A 12,763-nucleotide genomic window follows, 5' to 3' on the forward strand; every position below is an offset into this window, starting at 1 on the left:
ATTGATATTTAGTGGCAATTTTCTCTAAACACTGAGAGTGTTAATGTTTCATTTAGTAATTTTTTTATATGTTAATTTTGTGCTAATAGTTGATCACATTTTAATGCCTGGTTATATGGCTGAGGTGGAAATCTTGGCTTGCTAAAATTCTGAGGAGTGTTGAGTTTGAACTTGCAGTTTCTGCAAGAAAACTCTAGGTGTAGCTCTTCATAAATCTACATGAAAGAGGTTTGGAAAACGAAGAACAGGGAAGCACTTTTCTTTCTCACTTCTCCTGGAGCGGTGCTCCTGCATTCTGGGGGAGATTTAGCAAGTGATTAATAATGTCACATGAACACACAATGTGCATGTCCAAATGCATGCAGTGACTAGTCAGGTTTCTGATGTATAACTTCTCTTTCCTTTAATACTGTATTGAAGAGCAGTGCCAGCTCTGACAGAATGTTACTGTGAACAAGAGCCTTGACGCCCTGCAGTAATAAGTCAATTGAACATGGGCTATTGTAAGCTCGCATTTTCACTAATTGATGATACCTACTTTTTTGTACATTTGTAATGCAGTAGCAGATGTTCTTTAGGAGTTTTGTTTGGTTTGGTTTTTTAAATTTTTTTTACCTAAACCTTTATTAGTCATAGAGAGTTTTTGTAACTCTATGAATCAAACTTTATGAATCAACTTCAACAGTATGCTGATAAAGTTCCCATCATCAAAACTGAAGAAAAAAAAAAAAAAAAGGCTGCAGGTTGCTTAGAATGCTGTGTGGCTTCATATGCAGCATGTATTTGTAAAGACAGAAGGAAAAGGCTACTGAAGGACCGAAAGCAATATAGTTTGTGAGTAAGGGAATACATTTTTTTGTATCCTGTTGAGGTTTGGATATAATTTTAAAAGCTTTACTTTTATATTGACATTCCAAAATACTCATGTTGCATGAGACAACTAGCTTTTTAGGTAATTCTCATTTGATCTTTTTGGATAGTCTGGAAGAAACTTAATCAAATTGATTAGCCTTGTGTTACTTAGGCAAATCTGATGCCTTATGCTCACTGTCTTAGCTTATTTTTTTAACGTTAATATTTTTCTCTTACTTGTCTTTGAAGAAAAGTTGGGAGAAACCCTAACAGCTTTGTAAGTGCTATTTTGTCTGTACATTTTTAACTGTAATTCTGATAAAAGATTTCTTGTGGTGAAATACTGATGCAACAACTTTTGCTTTAGGTAACAGTGAATCCACCCAAGAGACCTCCAGATGCTGTACTTTCTGATGTCACAACATCTGATCAGGTAGAGTGGTGCATGCTCAAGATGTAAAAATATCTATTTTACTTGAAACTAGTCTTGCATGATATTAATTGTTCCAGTTTTCTGTTATACCTCAGGTATTTATATATTCTTGTACTCCATGTATAATTTGAAGGTAAAATTTTTGCAATATTAAGTTACAATAGTATATTCAATGTTCTAAAACATTCTTGTCACAAAATGGTGACAATTTTATTATGCTTTTTATTACAAAATTCTACATAGAGGAAATTAACAGTGATTACTGTTAATAACACTGTTAATACTGTTAATAACAGTATTTTGTTGTAAGAAAAAAAAGGGAAGTTCAAAATTTACCTTAAATGCTGCATGCAAACATACAGTGACTTAAAAAATAAGAGGTTTTGAAAATCTAAATTTCTTCAGTAGTTACTGTCAGGTAAACTTTGAAATACTGACAAGTGTCTGTTAAGATATTTTTCTTTCCATCCACAGTCACACTGAATCACAGGCATCTACTTTCCAAAAGCAAAACCCGAGTAAATAAAATCTGTCCTTTTCTGAAGGTGCAGAAATGCAAGAGTAAAACAAGAAAGAAGGGAAAGGTACCAGCGTTAAGACAGAGAATATTAGTTTCAAAAGCAATGCAGTCCTGACTGGAGGCTATACCTATTGGAGATGTTCAGTTAAATTATTGGGCATCAACTGAGCTGTGCTAACAGTGATGCCTGCTTGTTTCTGATTATGTACACAGTAATTCAACTGAAGTCTCATCCAGCTGATTTATGTACTTGAAATCCTAGTTAGTCCTGTTCACTTAAACAAGGAAGACACCAGGTCAACATTCCTTTTTCTGTCACTAATTTACTTGCTGCATCACGAAAGACACAGTGTCAGTCAAAAGGACACGGACATCCTGTTCTGAATAGACTTCATCAAATGCACGTAAGCACGTCAAGAGAAAAAGGGGAAATGAAAAAATGCTCTGCTCTGCAGAGGTTGAGAAATGATGCTGTCTAGCAGTGACACTTTATTAGAGATAAACCAAGACTATTTTAATGGCTGAGTAGTTAAGGCATTTTGTTTCAATGCTGAAAACTAGTTCAAATTCTTCTCTACGTGGTAGTTTCAGGATTAATTCCAGATTCATCAATTTTCAGAAGATATTTGTGACCCCTCACTGCTAAACTAGGTTCTGAGCCTAAATCTCAAGCCAGAGTCTCTCTACAATTGTTGCTATGTGGCAGTTATCCTATGATGCAGATATTTTGAAACTTTGCTACTGCAAAATAGGTTTTTGACAATAAAGGAGGTGGCACAGAGTAGCCATCACGCTGCTTTTGTTTCATGCTCTGCTCTGACAGGTAAATAGACAATGATGACTCATCTCACATTACATCTTGCAGGAGCCAAAGGCAATGAATTTTCAGCATTAGAAGGCTTATCTGTCAAATGATTCAGTAGCATCTGTGTTTAAGTGATGATACCAGTGTATAGGATGGAGAATGTGCAGATCACAGGAACTATACGGGGGAGAAGTACAGGCTTTTAAGTGTTTGACAACTTAAATTTTACATTTCTGTGTCTGTGAAATGACATGTAACTGCCTAAAATCCTTGCAAATAGAAGCTGGCATGCAAATTGCATTAACGTTTCTGGAGTTTATTTCTCCTCTGTGTTTAAATGCCTAAGGTGTTGACAAAAATGACCATTGCCATTCAGCCATCAAAACAGTTTAAGTTTGAGGAGACAGTTTGTCAACATGAACCATATTAGTTTCCGGAGATTACTGTGACATTCAACAGGCTGTTTTTGTGTCACTGCAGTTTATTCAAGAAAAACACAGTTTTGTCCTCTTTCCCTTCTCACAGTCTCATCATGTAGGAGACAGCCTGATAGCTGGAGCACTGTGCATCTCTTAAAAATATTTACAGTGACTCCTTTCTTTCACTGGATTCATTGACTCTGGTTGTAGATGCTACGTTTAATTTTAAATTAACTGCTTGCTGTTACCTGTGTGTGGGCATTTCCCTGCCTTCACTGTACAGTGCACTCTTTGGAAACAAGAAGACTGCAGAAAACTCTCAGTAAAGAGAGTTTTTTTACTTTACTCTTTACTCTTCTAAAATTTGTGCCTGTTCCAGAGAAGTTATTTAAACATCAGCCAGTGCTTTTTAATGAATGACCTGAAGTACTGCACTATGAGCCACTGGAAGATGAAAAGTAATCAAGTATCTGAGCTTCTAAGGATGTTTAAGGATTAAAAATTGCATCCTGCTGAAGTACATAAAAATTTTTCTCTGTAAAAAGCTAGTGACTTTTTTCCCATGTTGCAGAGATATGTTTATGCTGTGAAATTTTCTAACTTGTTCTCTGTACCATAGACATGTTTTACTGAGCATACTGCCATATATCTTTTGAGTAAAAATAGAACTTTTGACAGAAGGTCACGAAGTCTAGAGAATGCTTAACTATTAGCCATTTAATGAGAAATGATTTGTACAATTTCAGACCATTAGGGAAAGTATAACACAGTTGCAGATCTTCAGTATTACCAAACTACTCCTTTTTTTGGCAGCTTTCAAACCAGAAACTTATGCTACAAATTTTGATAAATGATTTCTCATGCAATTTAGATGCACTTAAGTCTTACACACTTCTATCTCTGGAGAGTTATCACCACCTTCCCAAATGTGTTGATTTCTTTGGAATTTTCTAGTGGTTGGCAACCCTGCACATAGCAGGGGGGTTGAAACTAGGTGATCATTGTGGTCCTTTTCAACCCAGGCCATTCTGTGATTCTACAAATTCATTTTTTTTATGACAAACACAAAATAAGCTGTAGTGTGTATTTGAGGTTCATGGTGTCCAAGTGATGCAGGACACTTTTGAGGAAGGAAAAAAGTATAGGGTCTTGAGTTTGTTGAGGGCTTTCAGTTTTTCTTTTGTTTGCTCCTCTGGGAAAAAGCCATAGTATTCTGATATTGTGCAGGGTGATTGGTTTCTTCTGTTTTCTAACTGCTAGTTAGAACTCTTATCTAACTTCAGATATCAAAATGAATATTCAGCATATGCAGCATTGTCACAATAAGTACACAGGATGCCATAAAATTAAGCTTTTCAAGAAGCAGTTTTGGTTTTACTATTCTGTGTTCCTTCCCACTTAGCTGACAAAAAAAATGGAAGATTGGAACAAGAAGTTTGCAGAACTTTTTGTTAATGTCAAGTTCAGTAAAATGTCTAGTATTTAAGAAATATTTATCATTGAAAAATTACTTTTTCTTGTCTCAGTATCCTGTATTTCACTGGAGCATTCTCCCATTTTGAATTTTGAATCTTGAGTATTTGTTGTTACTTAAATTGAGAGAAACGGGCAAGGCAAAGAGGCAGATAAGACTGTGTAGATGGATTTTTGAAGTGCCTTCAATCTCCCATTGTAAAACTGTATGTAAAGGCAATTGTGCCCGCAGTATGCCTCTACAAAACAGCATCAAATGGCTTGTCACACAAATTGTGCTCTTGGTGCTACTTCTTCATGAAACTTAGCTGTCTCAAGCACACGGCACTTCTAATGTGGGGCTAAAAAAAAATGGCCATCCTTTTGGATAGATCTGTTTTCAAGGATTTCTGAAATTCATTGTTAGAGCTGGTGAAACTGAGACTGATGATGATGTACAGCTTTTTGATATCCTGTCATTTATGAGTTGATCTTGTTTGGAAAATTTTGGTAAGGTTTTAAGTGTTGCAAGATTAAAAAGAAAGGAAATATAGCTTGCTCTGAACGTAGTCCTAATACTCTGTAAATGCAGTGCTTCATGATGCAGTTTTTAATCAAATGTTACACTGGAGAGCCAGAATTGGTTTGTGCTGCTGACAATTCTGACCTTTTCTGCTGTCTTATCGTTTTCTGTATGTAAGGTAAAGATGTTTATAAATGCATGAGGCATTTTAATTCCACAGAGTGTGATTAAAGAAGTGATTTACAGTGTCTGGTGGCCTTCAAGACAGCGATACAAAGCAGCATAGAAAAGCCAGCTTTAGGAAAAATATGATGATTTTGTATTTATTCAGGAATTTTCAGAAAGATTCAGTAAATCCACACTTACGCTAATCTGATTGGATTTAAAACACACAAACTGCATAAAGCCACATATAGATCAAACATTGACTAACAAGATGTGAATAAATTGCTCCTTTTTAGTCTGTTTTTTTTTTTTTTTTTTTTTTCCTAAAATACACGTGCTTTTCTTCTCAAAGAAGAAAAAGTATCAGTACCTGTGATATTTCAGGTACTGTGGTCATCACCTGTGAATATGACCTCATGAGTCTCCCTCTGTCCTGGTTTCAGCTGAGACAGAGATGATTTTCTGTATATTGTCTGATATGATGCTGTAATTTGGCTTTAGGAGAGCAACAGTGTTGATAATGCACTGATGTTTCAGTTGCTGCTGAGCAGTACTGCACAGAGCCAGGGGTGTTTCCACTTCTGTGCTTCTCATGCTGTCCTGCCAGTAAGGGGGGCACAAGATTCTGAGAGAGGACAGAATCAGGACAGCCAACCTAAACAGGGCAAAGGAATATTCCATACTTTATGACAGGTGATAAAACTGTAAAACTGCAGAGTTGGCGAGGGGAGGAAGCACCGCACAGGGACTGGGTGGCATCAGTCAGTAGGTGGTAAGAAATTGCATTATGCATCACTTGTTTGGCAAATGTCTATATGTCTGTGTGTTTATATTATATAAAATTTATATAATTATGTAATTATATACATATAATCATCATTACTATTATTTTTTTCAATGTAAGAATTCTACTTCATTTTTTTTCTTCCCGACTCTCTCCTCTATCTGGCTGGGTGGAGGGAGGGAGGGAGGGAGGGAGGGAATGAACAGCAGTATTTACCTGCCTGCAGGGTTAAATCACAGCACTCTCCCTTCCTGAGTGACTCTCAGTCTTGCTATCCTCTTCCATTTACTGCTGTCCTCTAGCTGTTTGAGTTTTCACTGTCTAATGCTCTGTCAAAACCACGCTTCTCCATCCAAGTGGAAACAATCGTGAAGACAATGTAGAAAATAAGTTTATTGCAAAAGAGTGGATTTAGGAATAAACCTTATTAAAAAGATATCTTGCAGGAAAGATGTGTACAGGAAACATTTTAAAGTCTAGTGCATTATTAAAGTGAAATCTACTGTAAAATGTTGTCCACCCATTGTCAGCAATATATATAAAACACTGCTTTACACTTAGTGTGAAATGTGAAGACCCCTACAAGCTTCTGTGTGATTAGGATGTTGGTATTCACCTGCGGAAAGTAGTCATATACAACGCATTTCGTATCTATTTTCATCTTAAGCCTAAATATTGGTGTATGTTTTTAGAAACCGTAGATATAGGTAGAACGTGTAATTTTTTCTGACACTGTGCACAGAAGTTAATTATTTCCAGCTTTTACCTGTTTCTCGGGAGAGATTTTATTCTTATTTTTAACAGCTTAGAATAAAAACAAAACAAAAACAAAAACAGAGGGATGGAAATGATTTGAATTCAAGTTGCTTTTTGAACGAGTGCAGTATACTCCTTTGAGAGAGATGATGATGAAATCATGTTCATGTGGATGGGGAAAATATGGTTACAGGACAAATGTTTCTTTATGTCCTGCTCTGTAAAGATTGTGGTACAGCATTGCCTGAAAACATGTAAATTTAAATTAACTTCAGAATATAGTGCCAGAGAGCCTCCTGGAGCCTCAGGTAATTTTTGTTATTTGTAGCATAAATAATTTGTTTCATAATGAAAAGAAAGAAGTTCTGCAGTAGGTTCACAGATCCTGAAAGCTTGCCTGACAAAATGTGCTTAACAGCTAAGGATGATACATGCAGAACAGAGGAATGTGAAGCCATTGCAAAGACTTGATAATGTTTTCTTAATTTATCTAGAGGTTTCAGGATGCAGACACGGTATTCTTCACACCCCTTACATTGTGTAGTTAGTGAATGTTTACATTTGAAGTTTATTACATATTATGAGGCTGTACCTGATTGATTTTTTTGTTGTTGCTTTCTTTTGCTTTTATGTGTGTGCGTGTATGCGTATCCCAATTGGGAAGATCAGATTATACTTTACTAATTATGATGGTTTTGAAAAAATAATTGATGGCTTCAGTTATGCTAGAATTTGATGTGATAAGATTGTAAAAAAAGAAAAGGTGCTAGGATAGCAGTGATTTTGTTTAAACAAGATGATCTTCCTTTCCGACAGTTGATTTCCATCCCTTGTCTATAAATGTCTTACAGAAGTATATAGAAATTAATTTCATTCGAATTTCTACAAAACAAGATGATTTGAAACAGTTTGTATCTTTTAATTGGGAGGCCCCACTAGAGAAAAGGCTTCCTGTATGTTTGCTATGCTTCTTATAAATAACTAATGTTCTTTGAAGCCTGTGCCAGAAAAGTCTTGAATTTATGCTGTCCAGACAACAGAGAAAATGTAATCGCAAGCTTAAAATGGTCTAGGGTACTACACTTGTTTTTCTTAGTTAGTCTTGTTATTAAATAGAACTGTATGTGAACCAGGTTTCCACAAAACATATTCAGGCATTGGAAGCTGTTATGAACAACTAATAGGATCTGTTATATTTTATGCATAGACCTACTTCAGTGAGAAAAACAGTTGGAAGGAACAAACAAACACTTCTACTTTTCTATGTGTTGTTGCTAACTGATTGCTCTTCCTCAGTATCTGTAACTTAGACTTAAATAGATGGTTAAAAAGAAGTTATGGCAAGTGGAAATCTCAAAGTTGAAGTGTAGTTGCTTATTTATTAGTATAGTGCATTAATTTGATCCCTTGAAGCATCAGCACTGAGTCTACCTGGAAACATTCATTGTTATTAATGTAAGTCAGAGCTCATTGAATTTTAGATGAGATTTGTGCTGTTTTTGTGTCTTTCTGAGATGGCTAGGCTGCTTACCGTTGCTTTAATAAGTTGTTCAGTAAAGCATACAAACATGCACATAAACACACATGCACATACAAAAAAAGTACATGAAAGTGTAATGTCTCAGGCAAAGCTCTGACAAGTTAGAAGGCAAAATATATGAAGAGTTGGCTTCATTTTTTGTTAGCTTTACCACTGACCTTTATTGCAGTCCACAGGCAAGACTGAAATGTTGGCACAGACAAATTGAATATCGCCTTTCCTTTTGTGATCTGGCAGAACTCCTAAATTGTTAAGAAATTAGACTTGACAGTTTGTGTTATTAATTGGAGAACAATCTAACCATGTTATGACTGACTTCAATCTAATGCCCCACATCAATTGGCTCTTGTCATCCTCCGAGGATGCATCGCTCTATCTGCTTTTATGCTATCACTCAAGATTTCAGGAAATGTTATTGTAGGAGTATAGAAAATAGGACCAACAAGGCTTTACAACAATTCTTTTCCAATGTGGTATGTACTTCATATAATTTTATACGATTAAGTAATACCCAAGAGTGTGGCAAATGAAAAAAAGTTTGTTGGCAGACCTGAGGTGACTGTGCTTAATTTGCATAGCCTGCTCTGTAATTGCTGCTACTCATTCCAGGCAATGTGTTTTCTGACAGTGACCAGGGCCACTTCCAGCTGTCAAAGATACAAAGGCCAAGTATTTCCTATACTCATGTGCCAGGTTTTTAGCAAAATACATTGATCACATAATAATTGATCACATTGAGGTATATTATTTCCTAAACGTTATGTTAACGGTGTAATAATTCTCATCGTGATTATTTTGAAAGGCATCCGGCCTAAGAATTGTCTTTGAAGTACTGCTTATTATCACCCTAAATAAATGAGTAGTGTATTTTACAAGTTCAGTAAGAAGCAACTGCATAGACTAAACTAGATTTAACTTGAAATTTGGTCTCTTATCTAAATATAACCTTCCTCTATTATAACTGTTATTTAGTATCAATTAACATCCATTGTAATGGCACCTTTGTGGAAAATTTTTTTTAAAAGCCTTTTGACATCTTTTAATTTGCCTTAAAGTAGTGTAATAATTTTGTGCAATTCACATTTGGCAACTTCAGTTTTCTGCTTCTAAAGAGTGGTGGTTGTTACATTTGTGTTGAAAGAGCTTCATTAATAAAGGATGATACTCTAATTTGTTTAATTGCGTTGAGAGCAACTTCATTAAAACTGTTATCCTGTAATTTTTCAAATGAAACTAAGGTTCTGCTTCCCTCTAGAATTTCTTTCATAATGAACTAACTTCAATTTTCGTGTGTCATGAAGACCATAGACAGGTCTTAGCAAAGAAATTAGTGGTACCTCAAAGCTGCTATTCACTCTAGCTTTTGCCCGGAGGAACTGTGGATGCTCCTTTCCTGGAGCTGTTCAAGCTGGATGTTGCTTTGGACAGCCTAACCTAGTGGAAGGTGTTCCTTCCCATTGTAGGGGGGTTGCAACTAGATGGTCTTTCAGATCCCTTTCAACACAATTTTGTAAGTCTAGTGGATGTGAAGGGAGGAGATGCTCTGCATAGATAGTAATAATTAGCCCATTTCCAATTGCCTGTTTCCACTGTTCATTCCAGCTGCCTTCTATGTGGCAGTGAAAAAATTTACATTAACCTCCATTTTCTCCTCTGCTTCCCTGTTGGCCCCTCAACCAGCACTGTGTATTTCACTATAAACTCCCTGGAGGCCACCTCTGGAATGGATGGCATCTATGACATCACAGCCACTGACAGTAAATTCCACTTCCTTTTTTCAGCTTGATTGGATTGGGCTTGCAGGTTGCTAGCTGTAGTGTCGTGGCACTGAAAGGTACTGCCTTCAGATCTGGACCTCATTCTTGTTTGGCAAGGGATCTTAGCTATTTTTGTTTGTTGTTGATCTTATAAGATTAATTTCTGATTGTTTTTTTCCTTTGTTGCAAACTACCCTCATTTGTATAATCGCATACCTTTTTATATAATCTTGGTGCAGAGTATTGGGAAAGAATTTTTATGATAATGATAGCAGTATTAAAATAAAACTTGTTTTTTTTCTCTTCGGTTAAACTCTTGCACAATTTGTATATGCCTCTTCACTAATGTTGCTTGCTGGTTTCTCTGCACTGCTGGGAGCATTATGGTAGAAGTACCTCATGATTTAGTTCTTTCACTGAAATCTCATGACCATGGCATAATCTAAACCAGAAACTCGTAGAAAAGGTTGACTTCGCCATTCATCTCATAATATGGACTTTGGGCCACTTCACACATACAGCAAATATAGGATTTGGCAGTGGAAATGCTGAAGCCATACAAACATAGGAATCTAAACTACAGCATCCACATCATTAAATATTTCTCAGGTTTATCCACATTCACAGTATATACAATACATTTGTATTTCATGTTTCAGGAAAACATTTAACGCGAAACAAAAGCCATCTAGAAAAACCAGCCTGTCACTTGGGGGACTTTTGTTTGCTTAATATTGGGATCTGCCCTGCTGGAAGTTGCTGAAAGAATGCTATCACAATTACTCTTGTCATGTTACTCTTAAAAAGCAAGCGAAAATAATGTTTCTGAGCTGTGTAAGATGCATCATGTGTTGAAGAAGCATAGTAGCATTTTTTGTTGTTGTTTATTCTGAAAGTTTTCAGATGTATTCTTTTTTTAAGTGAATGAATCTGTCATGTGAGAATTTCTTTAAAATTACACTTCAAGCAAATGAACCTACTGACAATTTCTAAGAAATATGTTACTTCCCTACTGTCAGATTTTAGTGAAGCTGGATCTGCCTGTCACGAGAATATGTTTTTACTCCCATTAAGCAGTTGATTATTTTATCATGTACCAACGTGCCTCAATTTCATTAGTTTATTCTGGGCCTTGGCAGCTTGTCTGTACAAAAACATAACTGTTATTTAGTTGACTGTAGAGTTTATTATCTAAGAGCTAATAAAACAGATTTTGAGTAGTTTGATAATCTGTAATTTTAAGTAGTTTCTATAAGCCCTAATCTCCCATTTTTCTTTGCTTCTGAAGGCTGCCTTGTATCGGCTTAGTGGGGATTGGAATCCTTTACATCTTGATCCAAGTTTTGCTGCACTGGGAGGTGAGTTGTGGGATCCTGATGTATTTATATTTGGATAAAGGATGATGCAAATGTATTTTTATTTTTTTCACTTTATCAGTAATTGTCTAAGAGGCTGGGAAAAGCAGTGTTTTTTCACAGGTGTCCTTATAGTCACCTTTAGATGTCTTCAAAGTTTTGTGTGGTGCCTCACTTAGAAGTATTGCTTCATGTACCTAGGAATACTTGGAATATTGCTCAGATTCTTATCGACAGTCAATAAGGAAGTCAATCTTTTGTCTGATTTTCCTGCTGGAGTTTGTATGTTTCCACCTTCCCATCTGTTCAATCTCTGTTTTCATAAGCAGAAATAATTCAATTAACTATCAAAAGCTTTGGAGGGAATTACATAAACTGTTTGATAGATCATTCTTTCCATTTAAATGATTTTGAGATTATGTTAGTGTTGGTGTAGCTTTTTCTGCTTCTGTGTAGTCTTCTTGACTCCAACAAATGACAAGAGAGCAGGATAGAGTGGAGCATGGTTTTTTTGTAAAGTTGTGTACCTAGACCTCTTGGTAACACAGTACATTGGCCATGTATATATTGCTGCATTAGAAAGTCCTTGCAGGAGGAGTAAAATTCTTCAACATACAAAGAGCACTGGTACAGTGAAAATCTGTATGTGAATCTGTCTGAATACTTAAGAACAGTGTTGGTTTTTACAACTGTGGCAGTTTCCTACTCAAATATCTATGCTAGACTTATGTTTAAACGAAAAAGAACATTACTGAAGAGGTCTTTTAGATGTATTTATTCTAGTTATACAGAAACTTTTTTCCTAGGATGCATTTAAGTTCATTTTTGTCTTTTAAATTGACCATCTCTTACCTGTGTGCACTGGAAGGAAGCATAAACCTTAATGCACTCAGGTGATTCCAAGATTACTGTTAAGCCTTCTTGCAGTTAGGTAATGCTTCAGGGAAGATACTCAGGAAAACGTGTTGATATTTTTGTGTTTTTATTCCTATAGCATGTGCATACACTTAAGATATTGAAACGTGAAAACAACATTTATTTTCCTTTCATCTCAGTCTAGGTAAAAAGTCACCTTAGGGTTTTTTCTCTGAGTGTGTATTTTTTGTCCTTCTGTCATGTCTCTTTTCCTAACCTAACCACTCATAATCTCTGTTTGTCATTCAGATGCCTGGTAGTCTTGTCTTCCCTTCAGGCTCTGTCTTAGGCTTCCTGTCTTTCCCTACATCAAGTGCTAGTGGCCTTTTTGTCTCAGTCTTGAAAGTGGTGTCTTATCTCTTCTGTCTCTCCTCAGGCCAGTCTTTCTCCTGTCTCCTTTACGTATATATATTCACATTATTATTTATTCTCTCTTTTTTTGTTTTTCTCCTAGTTGTTGTCCCTTGAGACAACTTTTCATGATGTG

At 36.0% G+C, this 12,763-nt stretch overlaps 1 protein-coding gene across 2 annotated transcripts in view; it reads left to right on the forward strand.

The window, feature by feature from the left end:
* HSD17B4 (hydroxysteroid 17-beta dehydrogenase 4) overlaps nucleotides 1-12,763 on the forward strand; it is a 55,934-nt gene that overhangs the window by 27,361 nt on the left and 15,810 nt on the right. For both annotated transcript variants that reach the window (XM_052700665.1, XM_052700666.1), the window contains exons 17-18: nucleotides 1,220-1,285; nucleotides 11,295-11,364. In XM_052700665.1, coding sequence (XP_052556625.1) covers nucleotides 1,220-1,285; nucleotides 11,295-11,364 — 136 coding nt within the window. The remainder of the gene's footprint in view (nucleotides 1-1,219; nucleotides 1,286-11,294; nucleotides 11,365-12,763) is intronic.

This window comes from Tympanuchus pallidicinctus, unplaced genomic scaffold (genome assembly GCF_026119805.1).
Source record: "Tympanuchus pallidicinctus isolate F22 unplaced genomic scaffold, pur_lepc_1.0 scaffold4, whole genome shotgun sequence".
In the NCBI taxonomy this organism is placed as follows: Eukaryota; Metazoa; Chordata; class Aves; order Galliformes; family Phasianidae; genus Tympanuchus; species Tympanuchus pallidicinctus.